Source organism: Solenopsis invicta, chromosome 1 (genome assembly GCF_016802725.1).
Source record: "Solenopsis invicta isolate M01_SB chromosome 1, UNIL_Sinv_3.0, whole genome shotgun sequence".
In the NCBI taxonomy this organism is placed as follows: domain Eukaryota; kingdom Metazoa; phylum Arthropoda; class Insecta; order Hymenoptera; family Formicidae; genus Solenopsis; species Solenopsis invicta.
The window spans coordinates 11,290,194-11,309,110 of NC_052664.1; the positions used below are offsets into that span (position 1 = coordinate 11,290,194).

The window sequence follows — 18,917 nt, forward strand, 5'->3', positions numbered from 1 at the left end:
CTAGATAGTCATTGGTCCATCGGTCTTATGTTGTGCTTATGTTATGCATTTCATGTGCGAGGCCCTTAAGATCCATGCTCATGGACTCGCATGCTCATTGGCCGCTTTCATAGCAAATCATCGTTGTACTCGTGATCGAAACTGTCGTTTCAAATTGAAGTAACCGATTCGGTGAGTCGGGTGAGAAATCGCGGTTAGAAGCGTGCATTGTTCGGAGTGAAAGAGCGTACTCCGTACGGTCTTACTCTCGTGAGAGCGAGAGAAGTGGAACGGAGCAGTGATAACAGGAGTACGGTTGTTCAACGTGATCCCTCATCGTGCGTACTTTGTACACAACCGTCCCCGCGACGAACTCGCGCGGCGGTTTCGTCGAACTTTGTTAACTCGAGAATACAGGCAGGTAAAACTACGTGTACACGCGCAGGACGCAACACAAAATGTCCTTCTCCAAGGCGAGGATACAGCGGTTCAACGAACTTGGAAGTAAGTTGTTTGTTGTAGCAAATATGTAGCTGTGCATGTCGAATAATTCTGTCTTGTTGATTATTTCCTCGCGTTCGTCAGCTCTACACGCCTGTTGCCGTGAGGTAGATAAACTTACAACTTTCGGTCGTGTCGATGCACGACACGTGACATTTGGCGGTCTTTTTTTTCTACGGTTATCTCGGTAACTGCGTATACAGCCTATTATTTATAGTTTGTGAAATTTTTGGTATACACAAAAAATGCTTTTGTATATACCGTATAAAGTCTATATAAAATTAAGTATTTGCGTTAATAAAATAACATAAATGACAGCAAACTTTGCAACAAATTTCCATGAAACAAACTAAAAATTCCGTAAGATTTGTTCTAACGTCTTTTTATTGCTATTCTGCGCAGTTATATATAAGTATATGTGTGTCGCGTATGTATTTGTAGCTGTGTATGGCGGGAAAACGGGTCTTGACTCCAAGTTCTGCAAAACATAAAAAATTAACCGTCTTGAACGTGTCTCGTTACTTGTTTCATTATAATATTTTCTGCTGTGTTCTCAATAGTGTTTTCATTATAAGATAAGATGGTTTATTCATTGCGAATCAATCTTTTCTTTATTAAACACATTCTAAAAGAATCAATATTATTTCATTACAATTTTTATATTATTTTATATATATGTAAATTAAGTTGGAAAGATATGAAGACAGTAAATAAAGAATAAAATAAAGTTCTCTACAAATGCAAATATCTTAATTTTATTAAGTACATCCATATCTTGTTTTGTTGTACATATTTTTATGTATTTTATATTCTTGCAAATGAATATATTTATCAGATAAATTACAAGTGATAAATTCTTCATCATGCGTAGAAAATATACATATATGTAACAATAATTTATATATATAATACGTAATTATTGTTTTAATGTGAGAAGCAGATATAAATAATTATTATGCATTATAAATAATTACAATAAATATGTATTAACTTTTTGTACATAATTTTAGATTCCAAAAATATTAAAAGGTCTTCTTAATTTTCTTTTAAATAACTTTTGGTAATTTGTATTTAAGATTCAGTAAATAATATTTTACAAGTGAAATTTTTTTTTATATATGAAACATACGCAATAATGATTTGTATATGTACAAATCATTATTGCGTATGTTTCAACAAATAATTATTCTATTGTTATAATGTGTAAAGCAGATATAAATAATTAATATATGTGATGATTAAATAAAATAAATATATACATTAATTTTCTGTATATAATTTTTAATGTATTGCAAAAATTTTTAATTTTGTTAGCATTTTAATTTGCAAAATTTATTATTGTTTTTTAATTAACTTTATAATTAATACAAGTAGTAAAATACAAGATTAAAATGTAGAAGATCCTAAATAAAAAAAGAAAAAATTTAACTAAAAATGGGATTTATGCATAAAATAATTAAAAGCAGATTAAGAAACTTATCAATTCTATATGTTTCTTATCAGTTTTGACCAATCGCAATATCATGAATGTTTATTTATATTTTTTGATACAGCGCTTATTTGTTAAAATAATGATAACTTAAAAGGCAAGGTTTTTTAAAAAAATGAGATTTGAACATTTTTAATCATAATAAAAATCAAAAATATTTTTAAGTACGATTTTAGCGTAATAATTGATTATAATGGAATAAAAGGATCAATAACTCTTTATTCAGTGTACTAAATTCTTATCCATGATAAAAATAAACACTTAGGAATAACTCTTTTTGACTTATGACACTCTTGGTGCAAAGTTTTCTTATTTATCTTTTCAATTTTAGAAGCTCAATTATGTAATTCTAGTAGTAATAAGAACTACAAAGATCTATTTTTCTTGCACACAACTAAAAAATACCAATTTTTAATTTATGTCATTGTTTAAACAAACGAGCGTTATTTTTTACTAATTACAATATCATGAATGCTCTGATATTCTCTGATATATCATGATTTTTCAATACCACGCGATTGCTAATCATTTATTTTATCCTTTGGTATAACATCTGTTTTCTGATTGTAGTTAATATTCTTGTCACTTGTATTTGCTTCTTATAATTTCCTTATCCCATTGTGTACGTAGCTGTTCAAGTGAAAAGTAGGCAGCATATATTTTATTCGTTATTTCTTATATCTTATCTTTATATATCGCTTGCGTCTGCCCTTTAAATTTCTCATATATTGACCCTACCTCCTTTCCTCCTCCCTATGGAAGGAAGCTCGCGGTAGACAATAAAAGAAGACGTTTTATCGCGTACAGACGCAATGGGGAACGTTGTCGGCTACACCTGGTTATTCTACGACCCCATAGAGATGTGTCCCTTGCATTCAGAACAGCTGTCTTTCCCATTTGCGCCTGCTTCTCCCCTGCACGTTACGTTGCGCCAAAAGGAAGTCTCATTTAGCCGCGCCGTTTTTCCTCTCCTTTATCGTTGCAACGCACTACGCAAGTCCCATCGATATATTACGCAATATTTAAGAACAAGCCCCAATTTAAATGTTTGTGTAGAGGATAAGTGAATTAAAAGTATCGCTTGATTTAAAGCGCCAAAAATTCACGATTTCTTCTTCCCCCCTCCCCTTTTTTGGTTAAAAGGGCAATAAATGTCATATTTACACACATTTTATTTATACTTTAAGCTATATTCATGAATTTATATACGTGTTAAAATAATGTAAAATATAACCGAGAACAGGAGGGCAGACGTGTCTACAGCAGTTTTTGTCAAATTGCTAACATTGTTGAGCCAAAACTGGTCAACTGAAACGAAAAGTCCAAATTAACTTGTAACTAATAATGTATATCACAAATTTAATAAAAAAATAGCGATATGATAAAATTACACTTTTATAGGAAAAAAAGTTACTTTTGTATCATTCTTTTTCTAAATAAATTGTGAATCAAAAAAATATTTTTTAAAAATTCTATTACTTTTTTCAAATTTATAATATAGAAAAACAAGATGTCTATTATTGGAAAATAACGGAAAAATCAAGAATTTTTAAGGAATTAATTTTATATCCTTGAACATCATGAATTTTCATGGAATTTTATTAATAAATTTTTTTAATTTTAATTATATTTCTCTTTTTCTGATAGAATTATTTTTTTGATTATTTTTTTTTAATAATATAAAATGCCGACAATCAATTAGTAGTATACATAACATATAGATCCATTGGCGTATTTTGTATAACTCGCGAATATTTATAATAGAATTTTAATGAAGACAATACATCATTATAAATTGACATTGTATTTAGTCATCTTTCGAATTTTGTACTTCTGATGAGCTAGATCAGTGTGTTGTAGACAGATTATTATTATTATTTTTTTTTTACTATTTTCTCAAATTAAATATTCAAAACTTAAGTGAATTTTTTTGGTTGCGTGATTAATATCCATTTTCATAAATTAACTCTAAACTACACTGGGAGATATATCTCCCAGTGTAGTTAACACATATTTATACAAATATTTCTTGTGTGGCACATTTATTTATTTATTATTTGACTATTTAAAAAATCCTAAGTTAACGTTATTGGAAATTAAAAAAAGATCTTTTTTTGTTACTTACAGCCCTGCAAACTTTATTTTTTATTATATCTATAATAAATAATTGTCTTTCAGCTTCAGAGAATGTTTAGTTATTACACCACATAAAAAAAAACACCAACTTTTTAAATTTTATTTTGGTTAAAACTTATCAAAATTTTGGATACAATTATACCCTACGGGTATAATTTTATAGGCTAAACTTGACCAGTATAATTATGTGTATGTGAAAGTTAATCTCAATTTAACTTATTCTTTATCTAAATTATTAGAACTAAAAAGAGATAAAGAGTAAATTAAATTGAAATTAAAATTAATCTGCATTTGCAAAAATGGATTTAAGGAATGTTAAAAAATATAATAAAATAATTTTTTTCCAAAATTGCGTTGAAAAATTTTTTAAATTTTACCTGGATTTTTGAATAAAATTGGAAAATCTGGGAATTTTCAAAGAATTTTTTTACAAATTTTTTGAGTAAACAACCTGAGAAAACAGTTACAGTTTATATGTCAATAACGTAGTAAATCATTGCATTGAATCGTTTTCTCTGTACGATGTCAACAAAATTAAAAAAATCACGTATCAAGAAAAAGGCATTTAATTGTCAATTAGAATAATTCTGTCTTTTTTTTAATATTTACAATAGATCTTTTTTAATCGGCAATTGTTAGATCTTAAAAGAAAGTTCATTCTCTTTAAAAAAATTATTGACATGAATTGTTCATGTTAGTGTCTGTTCAAGTCGTTCCTTTGCTCTTGCGATGCGCTGTTTGCCGTCCATCGCATCAGCGACTACTTTAAATTTTGAATCTATATCCCGATAGACACATTGTGCAAATATTGCACAATAAAACAATCGAGTAACGACTCTCGAGATTTAACTAATAATCAATAAAGGCAAGTGAGAGTCAGGCGCGGTAATTATTGCACAAGGTCAATATATTTCTTAATCGTATCAATGGTTTTTACATTCGAACGTTTTGACTCTCTTTGGAGTCGTCATCAGCAATACAATAGTAAAAAAGAGAAGAATATTTAACAACAAAAAGTGCATCTTTTTAATGAATTAATAGTCTAGTCATCGTCAATCCAATATGGTTGTCACTGCCGGTTTGCTGAATCCGAAGTGCAATTTTCCAAACATGTTATGGGGAAAAGCTTGATCACCCTATAATTAATGTTATGAAATAGTAACTGTAGGAAAGAAAATTTTTTGTGTGATTCACCATCGAGAATCGACGACGACCAACGAAGCCATGGATAAGAGCTTAATGCTTGTAATTATCAAAAACGGTATTGAGAGTGCCGCAGTCAATAAGAGATGTTTCTCATACAGCGGTTAACAAGCGAATGAGCGTTATACATAAACACAACGCGAGATACGTTATATATATTCAGTAAATATAGAAAGGCAACTCAAAACAATAAGTATAAGTCATAGAGGAATTAGATACAAGTAAGTAACTCTGACCACGAGAAATAAACAGATATATAGATTGAATTAAAAATGCGTCCGTCGAATGAAAATTAAAGTACATCAATAATTAAATAAATAAAAGTGAGTCAGTCAGTAAGAGAATAAATAAATAAATTGTAAAACGTTAAAATTTAATACATAAGAAATTAAATAAATAAATAGTTAAGAGTTGGACTGTGAAATACACAAAAAGTTAAATGGATAAGTAATTGCAACAAATTATGGACGCATTGAAACATCTAAGTTCACAATTTCTTCAATAAAAAAAGGTACGCATGGCGCAAGCATTCGGTGTCCGATTGTGAATTCAAGACATTCTTTTGCATCCAAATGTGCAACATTTCAGAAACTACTCGCCTGCTAAGGAAGCGTTCCGAGTCAAGGACCTCGATGCTCTCCCAATCGAACTTGTGATTAAACTCTATTCTGTGTTCCGTAATTACCGAGGAATTCTTAATGTTCCAATTAATATTGTTGCGATGTTCGGTTATTCTTGTTTTTAGTTTCCTGCTCGTTTGGCCTACGTATGATGCATCACATTCTTTGCATGCAATTTTGTAAACCACATTTTTCTTAGAGTTCGTTGGAAGAGCGTTCTTCTGTCCTTTGATAATTCTGACTCACTTACCTTTATTGATTATTAGTTATTGCACAATAATTAACGAAAATTTTGCAATAATTGCGTTAAGATGATTTGTCATAACGCAGCAACAAAATAAAATTTCTAAATAATATTTGTCAAAAATTACACAAGTCTAAGTTTTAGGTACAAATATTTTACAATTATTTGTTTGATTTTTTATTTAAAATGTCACATATTTTAGTATTAACATTTTTACTACTAACTGGTATAAACAGATTATTTAAAAAAATGGCTATCTACCAATCTGAGAATATGTTCACTAAGGATAAAGAGATGACAAGATGAATTTTTTATTCGGTATATTTTGTATTGAAAGGGACTCGAACATGGGTTAAAACGTTTACACATGTATTTTTGTTATATGTATTGATTAATGTAAACTATACCGATTGAAATTACGCAATACTTATAGCGTTAACTCAGAAAAACAATTGTATATTTGTTATTTAAAATATTACCATGCTGAAAGTAATATTTAACCATTTCTACATTATAATTTAGGAATAAATATATATTTAAACGCATATATGAATTAATTATATTTCTAAATGTTTTATACATAATATAGTTAATATATTTTTTTAATTTGTTAAATTAACAATTTTTTTTCTAAATTTGAAATGATTAAGACGATTCGCTATATTGTCATAATTTTGCAAAATACTGTTTCGAAATTAATTGAACGTTTATCAATATTTTATAAAAGATTAATTTGTAAATATATCTATAAATTATATTTTTATGCAAGATTTTGTCATATTATTTAATAAATGTCCTATGAGGGTTTAAATTCCCATAATCTACATAACTTTAAAAATTGCTTATTATCTTTTATTAAATATGTCGGATGATAAAAACGTTCAATTTTCAATCATTTTTAAGTATGGAAATTTTAACTTTTACACCTATCTTTAATATACATTCTGGTTTAATTCACTGAATCTGGATCATTTTAATAACTCCAAATGGGCGAAGAGCTTTATTTTCATAACAGTTCATTACATTGATAACATATCTTAACTGCGAAGAAAAATCGTTTTCAAGGTACTAATACTCAAGGAACTTACATATTTTCAATAAAAATATGCTTTTAGCTTATTTTTCGGTCCACTATCACTTGCTATGGTTTAGTTCTTGCCATATAGTTCCTTGTATTTTGTAATTTAAATGTATCAACAAACAAAAATTAATTAATAGAAATTGTAATTGACATAAATAGAATCACTTCTGAATATTCTTAATATTTAAATATTTTGACTCAAAATTTGAAACTTTGACTATTACTAAAACAGAAGATATCAACTCACAAAAAAGCATTTGTGGGGATTTCATTCTAAGGCCGAAAGACAACTTTCCCGCATTTCATTCTAAGGCCGAAAGACAACTTTCCCGTTCTGTAAGAGAATTTTTCGGTTTTTTGGCTTATCCTAATGTACCTACTTATGTGTGTGTATAAGAACAGGGGAAGGGGGCTACTTTAGACTTTTGAAAACATTTGTTAACTGTCCTAAATCTTTATATTTCATACATGTAATTTAATCTAGGTATAATACGCTAGACAGGTTCGTGCTCAAAGTGCTCAAAATTCTTATCTTAGGATTATTTTAAATCTGAAAATTATCAAAGAAATATATTAAAATTTTGAAAAAGTATTCTTGAATTGTTATTTGGAAAAATGTAAAAAAAAAGAAAATTGATTTTTTTGTGAAAAAAGATAGTCCTCTTAATAGAAATTTATTCAATCATTGATCTATTTCTCAACAATTTTCGATATTAGAACTTTTTTTACACTTTATTTTAATTCCTATGTATTTTTACTATTTTTTTATAAGTAGATTTATAATCACAGTAAATTTATAATCTTTCTGTGTAATTAGGAATTTGAAAAATTATGATTATGAATTTGTTACATTTTCTTTTACACTACTAAAATAAGATTTGAATAAACATTGGATATTATGTTGGTATAATAATAATATAATTACGATCGAAAAGACCTTCTAGATCATTTATGTGTCATTCTAATTTTCTAACATATGTATAATTTTACAGGCGATGCACCACCACCAGGCGCATATGATCCAAAATTCGACACTAAAGTGAAAGGACTTGTTATTGAGAAGTCTGATAGATTTTTAGATAGTAAGAGTACAAGTAGCGCAGAATGCTCGATCGCGTCAACAAAGAGCAATACAATGACTCCCATTTTCCGTATGGTAAGAAATGTTGCAAATTCTGTTATCGATTGTAAATTAATTGCAATATTTAAAAAATAGAAAAGAGATTTGCAAAAAGATTTGGTTTTTTGTTATTGCGGATAATGAATTATAAAATTGTGAATTTATCAATTGTTTTAAATTAATTTGTAATAAGTCATCTCTTATGGTAAAACGTTAACACAAGAATTATAACTCATCTTGTGTGTATATATATATATATATATATATATACACACACACACACACACACACACACACACACACACATTAAAAATATTGCTACACCATAATATATTAATAAAATTAAATTATAAATTACGTAAAATATTATATTATTTTTTCTGCAGCCCCAACCGCCATCGAAGCGAGTCACAAAATCAACGACAGGGTCAATTTATCCTAAATTGAAAACTCAGCAACCCTTAATAAAAATTCAAAGCATACAATATGAATCCAATCAAGAACTAGCAGATCTTCAAGTAGAATGTTTAAACAAAGATAAAACTATACAGGAACATGAGAAGCATATCGAAGATATGAAAGACGAGATACGGAAATTAGAAATCGAAATAGAGGAATTGCGCAAGAAACAAAATGAAATAGAAACGCAACACCAGAAAGATATAGAAACAATGGTTTGCTATATTTTTAAATAAAATTTTTAATTATTATCTAGTATTATTAATACACCATGTTTTAAAAATATTTTTAATTTGCAGGCTAAGTTGCATCAAGATGTACTAAATAATGATAATGATAAATATCAGACAGAAATGCAGAGGCTTCGTTTGCAATTATTAGAAATGACCAAGGAAAAAGAACAAGAAATTTCAACGCGAAAAATAATGGAAATGGAACTTAGAAATCGTGTGAACGAACTATCAAAAGGAATGGCAACATTGGAAGCTGAATTGCATGCTAAGAAAGAGGAGACCAGAGCAGAGGTAAATTAAATTATTTAATTTTATAAGTGTGATTTATTATGCTAAGCAATATTTTTTATTTTGTTTAACAGGTTGAAGTTCTTGAAGATCATATTAGAGAATTGTCAAACAAATTGGAAACAATGAAACAAAATCGCGATATTGAAATACTAGCATTACAAAAAGAAAAATATCAACTTGATGTCTGTATTACTAATTTAACTGAAGATCAATCTATTCTTAAATCTGCTTTGGAAATAAAGCAGGATGAAATTTCAAAACTTGAAAATCAGTTATATACTCTGCAATACGAATCACATAAACTTAAAACACAATGTGAAGAGCTTGATAACAATTACGCTAATAAGATTTCCGATTTCACTAATAAACACGAGGAAGAAATTAAATGTTTAAAAAATGATTTTGAAAAAGAAAAACAAGAATTTTTAGTACAAAATGAAGCTTATAAGACACATGCATTAAAAATGGAAACCAAGGCAAATAAAATGGAACAAACAAACTGTTCTCTTGTGGAAGAATTGAAGCATCTTCAAAATATTCATAAAGACGTATGTAATCGATATTCTCCATTTATTACAATTATACTTATGTTTATGTTTTGTTTATTGTACATATACGCTATTATATTTATTTGCTATGTTATAAAGGAGAAAAAGAGGTGGTTTAATACCATTTCGTTTTCTTTAAATACCTCTGTAAACATTAATGCGACATAATTCTTATGAACATCAGTTTGTTAGCTATAGAGTTTTATTAATAACCCTACAAGTAGAAGTTTATCGGATATATAGTACAAACATAATTTACAATTTACTGAAAAGGGAAAAAGAACGTGTTTGTGAAATAAGAGAAGAGGCATGTACTAATAACTAATGTCATGAAAGACACTCTTTTATTTATAAAACAATACAATTTAATGATTCTTTACAGATCTTACACGCTAATAAGCGCTACAAAGCAAGCAGGTTTTATAAATGTTTTATAAATTATATTTTTATTTGTAAAAATAGTTTTTAAATTAATTTTTTTTATTTAAAAAATATTTTTAAAAAATAATTTCTTTATTGGAATATACTTTTCTAAATTACATATAAAATGTACATATAAAATTACTGCTATCTGTAAAACTGAAATCAGTTTTTATATAAACGTAATGACCAGTAACTATCCTACAAGGCTAAATCTGTAATGAAGTAATTTTAACGGTTGCTTTTAGAACTTAACACGAATTATCAGACATTATGATATCTCATTATTTCGTGTTTATTTCATTAGCCTCTTCTCTCTTTTATACATATATTACATATATAACGCATAAATGATAAAGTTTAGTGTACATGATCAAACAGCTGTCGACACTGAGTTCAGTAATAGAATATGAACACATATGTCGTCTGCAACTTCTTTTCTCTTCCAAAGGATAATGTATTAGTGTATCATATTTGAAGAATCAATGTTGATCTGTCAATGTTGAATCTCTCAGCAATCTCTTCTATTGCTGAAATTCGTGAAATTATTTTACATTAAATGCGCAAAATGTCATTATCTATGCCAGATGATCAGAATATGGCTGGTCATCAAGATAGAAATTCTAATCATGTTTGAATTTCTCAAATCATCATTAACAGTTTGAATTGCTGATATGCGATCCTGACAGACATCTTATTCTTTATAACATTTCTGTTATACGATTCCGAAACTCAAAGCGTAATATGTCGTAAATGCAATTTTTTTTGTTCATTTTTAACATTAAAATATGTCTTACTCGAATGACTATTGAATATGTCATTTTTCTATAAATTACAAATTGCAATATGTATACAATTAGTGACGTTACCATACAACTCTTCTAATGACATTTAATGGAATCGTGCACGAACTTTTGCATTCACTCAATAAAAAATACGATTTTGTAAATATTTTGTTTTACTGTATAAATTAATGAATATTTAGTAAAGTAAGAAATCGATGCGTTAGCATTTTAAGGAAATATTGATAGATACCGTTTACTTAAAAAAAGTTTAATTTAGTCAGATTTATTTTTTTAAATTTCACAACTTTTTAAGAATCACAACTCTCTGAAAATACTCTTAATGTGCATACGCGTACGTACATACACGCACGTACACACGTGTGCAAGCACGTACTAAATAAATAATTTTATCTTAATTGGATAAATTAAAATTTTTTTTTTTTTTTTTCATGCTTTTAGGTAACTCAACGTTTGCAAGAAGCTCAAAATGAACTAAAGCTTTCAAATGAGAGGCATACCATTATGATAGAAAAATATAAAAAGGACCTGAATGACATGAAAAAAAAACATACTGAAAACACATTAAGATTGGAGAAATTATTAGAAGATGCCGCAGATGAATATATAAAAGAACTGGAAAATGTACTGTGATATATATATATATATTTTTTTTTTCTTTAATCACATTAAACATTTTTATAATTCATTTTCCTGGCAATAATTAATACAAATTTTTAGGTTAAGAAGATGAAAAATGAAGAAATAGAGGAATTAAAACAAACTTCCGCTAAAAAACTTGAAGAGGAAACTGAACGGATAATGAAACATGCTCAGAAAATTATCGAAGAAGCTGAGGCTGATAAACGAGATGCACTAATAGCATGTCACACTGAGGGCAAGGAACAGGTGAAAAAAACGATTGATGAATGCGACGCTAAAGTAAGCAGATTACACGTGCGTAGAATGGCAAACATCACTTTAGTTATTTGTTTTTTGTTAACATTTATGTGCTTGTACAAACATAGTAGGCTTGTTTTCTATTTCTGCACTAGACTACACTGGAACGTTCCTTCTTGCTTTCGCTAACTCTTAAACATCTACCTATTTCATTTTAAGTGTACACTAATTCAAGGAGTTCAGGAACAGAAAACAAACAGTATATCTTATAATTTTTATAAATTGCTATGAAATGTATTCTGTAGATGGTTTTTTGTGAATGTTTTATTTTTTTCTTTATCTGTGTGCTCTTTGTGATGTTTGAAAAAATTTTTGTTTTGATGAAACATGTGTATAAATATTAAAATAGGACTGTTGTTACTTAGGTCAATGCTATGGTCGAAGAGGCGCGAAATACTGTAGAAGAAGAGATGCGACTTGCTGATGATAGATACAAAGCATGTTTGCTTCGTATGGAAGTAGAACGTGCTGCATTAGATGAAAAACTTTCGCAAAGAGATGATGAAATCACTAAACTTTCCACGACACTTGAGGAGTTAAGATCATCCGTGGAAACACAGGTGACTATCATAATGTTAACATTGTCTTTAATTATCATTTCCTCTTATGTCATAAATTGTAATTTTTAGGCAAGTTTTAGTCAAAGTTTGCAAGCTGAATTGGATAAAGCAGAAAGCGAATTGGCAGACAAAAAACAAGAATTGAGATCTTTAAAAGATCACATTAGAACAGAAGCGGCCGAAATGGTTGCTAGAAAGAAAAGGTTTGTATGATTAAATTTTATTTTAATAATTAAATTTTTATGTATTTCACTTTGCTGAGCGATTATTTTAATTATATAAAACATTTAGATTTGAGTTAATAATGGCTGAAAATCAAGCATCCGTTGCTGCGCTTACTAATCGGTTGGCTCAAAGCAACGCTGAAGTGGAAAGATTACAATATGAAGTTAAACGCGGTGAAGATAACATACGCGAACATAAGGAATTGCTTAATGCGATGCGTAATAACTCACAAATAGTGCACGAACAAGTTCATTCTTTCATGAAAGAGTTAGATACCCATAGACATCTAGTAGATCAGCATCAATCTGGTAATTTATCTCAATTTGATTCGATAAAATCTGTCTTTGAGGCAAAAATTGAAAGTTTAAAACAGAAAACTGGGAAAGAAATTGCAAGACTTGAGGATGATGCTAAACTTAAATCTATATTAAACAATCAGGTAATGTTACGCTTGTTATTATATTTATTTTTAAATTACATTTTGTAATTTGTGAAAATATCAAAATTTTTTTAAAATGCTTTTTTTTATTTTATTTATTTATTTATTTATTTATTTATTTATTGCGTTTTGATCGTAGTTGAGAACACAGCTTGAGGAAATGTCTATGAGTATCAATGAAGCGCAAAATGCGTTACTTGTATTAGAAGAACAAAATGACGCTAGAGAGATCGACATTTCACGAATGGAGCTAGAAAATAATAAACTTTTACAGAAATTAAACTGTCATGAAGAAGCGTTAAAAGAAAGTAAACAATTACTTGAAGATCAAGCGATGGAACATAAAATTATTGTAGACAAAGTGAGTTCAAATATAATGTTAAAATAAATTTTGAAACATTGATTACTGTGCATTATTAATATATGTGCGAATCATTTATAGGCAAATTCTAGAATAGAAGAGCTTTCTGAAAAAATTAAACAATTTGAAAAAATAGAAAAAAATACAAAGGTAATATTTTTATAATGACTATACATTTTATTATTATGTTGAAATTAAATTGTAAATAAATATTACTGAGGAATAAAAATGTCTTGTTATACACCTACAGGAAATCACTTTATTATTAGAGCAAGAACGAAACAAATGGAAATCTGCGGAAAATGAACTTATGCAGCAGCTTAAAGAAGAAAGAATACGACGAGAAGAAGCTGAAGAGTGAGTAATGTAGTACAAAATTTTTGATCACAAATTTGAAAAATAATGACTATTTTTTTCTATGTAGGGAGGTCAAGAAATTTATAACGTTGAATGAAGTTCTTAAGAAGGATTATAAAGAAATTGTTGAAAAATATGCTGATGTAATCGGTCATCAGAATCCTAAGCAAAGAATCAAACATGTGATTCGGCTTAAAGATAAGAACTACGAATTGGAACAGGTGTGTGGCATCGTTCCGCTTTCTGTAATTTTTGTGATATTTTTTTTAGCTTTTTTCTTTCTTTCTGTACTATATCGATAGACATTTTCAATGGAATTATCGCCACGATATTGTTAAAAATATATGAAAATATTTGTACATAATTTTATAATTTAGGCACTCGGGTAGGCCTGATAAATACAATTGTTATAAAATTGTGGCAAGGAATTCTGGTTCATATATATTCTAATTATTATGTAAATAATGTTGACTCTCCGTTTTGTAAAATTCTAAGTTGTGTGATCTTTCTTCATTTTATGAATTAGTAAACCTTTTAAAGTAATGTTTTTTTTTTTCATGTTACTCTCTTGCTGTTATCATATTTGCATGTATGTATCATATATTACAGTAAAAAAAAAGTAATTATAGATAAAGCGAAAAATAGTTCATTTTGTGCATGTGTCATAAAAATAAGAACAAAGGAGAAATTTTACACCAAGAAAAATGTTTGATCGTATTAACTTCATAAAAAGGAGATTTGGCTGTGTATTATTTTCCTAATTATGTTTTATAGTATGGATTTTATAGAAATAAATATTTTTGTCTCTAAGAAAATCTAAATTGCGTTTTTATTTATCCAATAGAGCTCACAATCAAATTTGTTATAATAATAAATAAGTATTATGACATCATATATTTATATTTTTATATATTTTTTTTGTATCTCTGATTGAAAATGATTTTTTTAGGAATTGTTAAACAAGACCAGATTAGTGGAGCAACAACAAAAAACCATAGAAAAATTGAAAGCGGAAGAAAAGCGATCTCACTGGAAAGGCAAGGAAAATGTAGGAATGGTACATTCCACTCCTATTTCTTCTCCACATAAAACATTGACGCCATTAAAAGATCGAAATGATTAATCTCAAGCAATAGTTTAATAACTTGTCTTAAGTTATTAGTAGAGCTCGAACATTCAGGAGATCGATTGTGTATTACACAAGTTGAATGCAAATTTACAAAAGTAAGCAAATTCACTAAAGTTTGACCAATAAAATTACAAATATTCTAATAAATTTACTGACTTTTGTAATTTTCACCAAATTGTATAATACACAATCGATCTTCAATCACAATTCTGTTTTGTGCGCCGAGAATCGCTGTGTGCGAATTGTGTGCATGCGCGCGTGTGTGTTTGCATTCAGCGGCAACGCCAAATAATAATTGACAATCGTCACACACACACACACACACAATCCGCAGCGGTTCTTTGCGCACGACACGAGATCGTGCCTGAACATTCGAGTCCTAGTTATTAGTCTAGATTACAATTATTCGAATTGATTTATACTGGAATAATTTCTTGAGGAAAAACAGTTGCCGCGATAATTAATATTAATTTTATCTGTGTTACAAAAGAGAATAATTCGAGAAATCTTTGAAAAATGTATATTTTTTTATAAAAGTTACAAAATTATTGTTAGTACTGTTAATTTTGCCATTATGCATTTCAAACTGAAATACTATCGATACTGGTCGATACCATCGAAGAATATGTTATAAAAAATTTTCCTAATATATTTTACATTTTATGTAATTTAATAACATTTATATTATATTTTATATGCGGCCATTGTACGGATGGCTTATTAATATAAAAACTCGCTATAAAAAAATTACCTTTTATATTAATATAATTTTAATAAATATCTATTAAAAATTATTTTTTACATGTAACAATATGATTTTATATACATTTCTATACTTTGATATAATTCTTATTCATTACTAATTTTATGAAATTAATTTCTTCTATATATAAAAAAAATGGCGAACGTTTCGAATTGTATCATTCAAGCAACATTATAGACGATTTTTTTTTTTCAATAAAACAATCCAAATATTTTGGCCTTCCAGCGTTTAAATTTGTTAAAATGAACTGGTTTAATATATAAATAATAGTTTATTTAATAGAAAATGAAGTATTTGACATGCGTGTTTATACATAGTTTGTTAATTATAATATTCCACGTAATATTCAGAAGAGATTAGGACAGATCTCGTTAGAGTTATCACTGACTTATCCACGTGATTGGACTTTATTATGCCCGGCCATGCACCCAAAGTCACCGCGGTGTATTCGTATTATACATTCCGTCCGTGGCAGCTCTCGACACCCGTAATCACTGTAGATACTACTTTGAACTTCTCTCTAAGGTCAATAACTACATGAATTTTAAACATCGTCGACAACTTCGACGATCTAATTAGTTTCCACCTTATCAATGTCTCATCTATCGCTAACAACGGCCGCCCGGCCGTTCCCTAAAAACCGGCATTTCCGTGTCAAGCTACGAGACCTAAATAGCCTCGGTCCCTGTGTAACAAAACCCGGCGGATGTAATTTGCGGGGCGGGAACGGAAACTTTGGGATACGGATTCGCCGTAATTCAGATCGCACTGTAATTCAGATTTTATGCTTCGCGTGAGCCTGTCGCGTCGAATTAGTCGCGCCCTGACTTGGTCGACACATCGAGATGAATTTAGATGAATATAATATTACAATATTTTCAAATGCAAAGCATAGCTAATAACTCATTAACCCTTTAATGCTTCAGTCTGTGCATAACTGACTTTTATGAATTCGAATATTGAGGTAATCTAAACGAGATTGCAAAGCGAATCGGATTAATGCTGATAGCATATCGATTGCATATAAGAGGAATTGCTTCCTTTATTTTCAGTATCGTAATTAATAGAATAAATTTTATGAGTGAGCAGATTGTTAAGTGAGTTAAACACACAAACTCTTGTTTATTATGAATCGTAAAAATTGCACATTAAAAAAAATGTGCGTGTATAAGAAAAATGTTTACATTTCTACGCATCTACTGGTAATCGCGAAAATGTTTATCGACCGAACCTCGTGATTCTACATTAGAAAGTGTATGAATTTCTTATTACTATAATATTTATACATACTTTTTATTAAAATAACTTTGTATTAATAATAATAAAAGAAAATCAACTATATTTATTATTTATTTGTTATTTATTACTGTAATAAAATTGTGAAACTAAACATTGTAAAATTAAGTATAAAGTAGGTAAAGAAATTATCAAGACTAAAATGAAAAATACCATTAAATTTAATTATTTATTGCAAATTTTATCCTTTTAGATGTAAAAGAAAAAGAATATTTCTATAACACAGTGAATATAAAATCTGTATAACGTGTATCATAAGAGAAAGGTACGATAGGAAGTTCGCAGAAACACCTCAAGAGAGCACTAGTATTCACATTTTAGAAGCGTATGAAGTATTGCACATTGCATTGGTCTGCGTACAATTGCTTATATTGTGCTAATTATCTAAATTTTATAGAATAAAACGTCTCTAAAAGAGTGAAAATTAAATTGTGCGATTTTTTGAATCTCTTGTAGAGTTAAAATTTATTCCTATAAATTAAAAATGGAGCATGTGCAATTTTTCCAGCAAACACCATATTACATCAATGTTTGTTATGTAACATACTTGTTATATAATAATTATATCGTTGAGTAGAACATTATAATTTAAAATAAGTTTCATAACTGTAACTTGATATTTCACTGGCTGGATTTCCATTCTACTGTCAGTCTAGAAAGAATATAATTATAATAACGTAATTTTACAAATTCTTGATTTACAAGTTGGACGCATAGAGGATTGCTTGATATACCAATTTAAATTATTATTCGTTAAAGCACGAAACGCATATATTGTATGCGTTTCGCGCTTTAAGTACATTACATTAAATGAATAAAGAAAAAAGTCAGTTTATGAGAAATCTGTAGGAGTCGATTTGTAAAATTTCCCCAAACACCCATGCAATTCGCATAAAATTACCAACGAAAAAATGATCAATCAATAAAAGTTCTTCGGCGGCGCGTGCAACGCAATCCTCGATCTGCGATCTTCGTGCAGAAATCGATCCTGGCCGTCAAGACATGACCTTGCTTTCGCAATCAGTTCTATTCTACGCGTCTACGGAAGGAGAGCTCTACCTGTTCCATGTCATTTGGGAACGACACGCACCCCTGGCAAGCGCCGAAAGGGGTGAGGGAGAGGAGCGGCGAGCAGCGGTTGGTTGCCGCTGCAAGGCTCTCGCTGCAGAAAAATTACCGGTTATTGCCATCGCGGCATGGCGTATGCACGGCACGGCGCGATGTCGAAGGTCCTTTGAAGGGGAGGGTCGGCGATTGACGTGCTTGCGAGCCTCCGCCGGCTAGCTGGCCGGAAGGGACACGAGCGTGAGAGAGCTTTCCCCGGGGCCACGATAATTACCCCCAATGGTCAGCGGGAAAGCGGGTCTCACCGTCTTTGGACGTTGTGCACGTCCAGATCCCTGTATTCTCCCGGTCCTCACATTAAGCCGCGCGGATTAACGGATACCCCCCTTTGACCTCCCCCTCCCCTTTCTATTGAAACCCGTGTTACATTTCCACCCTCCGCGCATCGATAGCGCGCCCGATGGCACGTCCGCACGCGTGATTTCCTTGACAGATTCGAGTTGCGCGCGAAAACTCCGTCTTTCGTCGATTTCAATCGAATTCGATCTTTCGGTGTGCGCGCAATACAAGCGTTCATTGATTCGCTGTTTTCGATTAGCGTCGCATACAGACGGAGCTGCTACGATCTACGATTCTCGCTACTTGTGTGAGTATCG

The 18,917-nt window shown here is 29.7% G+C and overlaps 1 protein-coding gene across 2 annotated transcripts; it reads left to right on the forward strand.

The window, feature by feature from the left end:
* The first annotated feature begins 90 nt into the window (after positions 1-90).
* Positions 91-15,830, forward strand: LOC105208041 (hyaluronan mediated motility receptor). 2 transcript variants are annotated; one of them, XM_026132526.2, is made up of 15 exons: positions 91-483; positions 8,246-8,409; positions 8,760-9,047; positions 9,132-9,356; positions 9,428-9,904; positions 11,569-11,751; positions 11,848-12,063; positions 12,432-12,626; positions 12,696-12,829; positions 12,918-13,290; positions 13,430-13,651; positions 13,733-13,801; positions 13,902-14,008; positions 14,076-14,229; positions 14,958-15,830. In XM_026132526.2, the coding sequence occupies exons 1-15, from the start codon at positions 438-440 to the stop codon at positions 15,129-15,131; spliced, it is 3,027 nt and encodes a 1,008-aa protein (XP_025988311.1). In that variant the 5' UTR covers positions 91-437; the 3' UTR covers positions 15,132-15,830. The 2 variants fall into 2 exon arrangements, with proteins under 2 accessions (XP_025988311.1, XP_025988312.1); XM_026132527.2 differs by having other exon boundaries at positions 11,848-12,048.
* Positions 15,831-18,917: the final 3,087 nt, after the last annotated feature.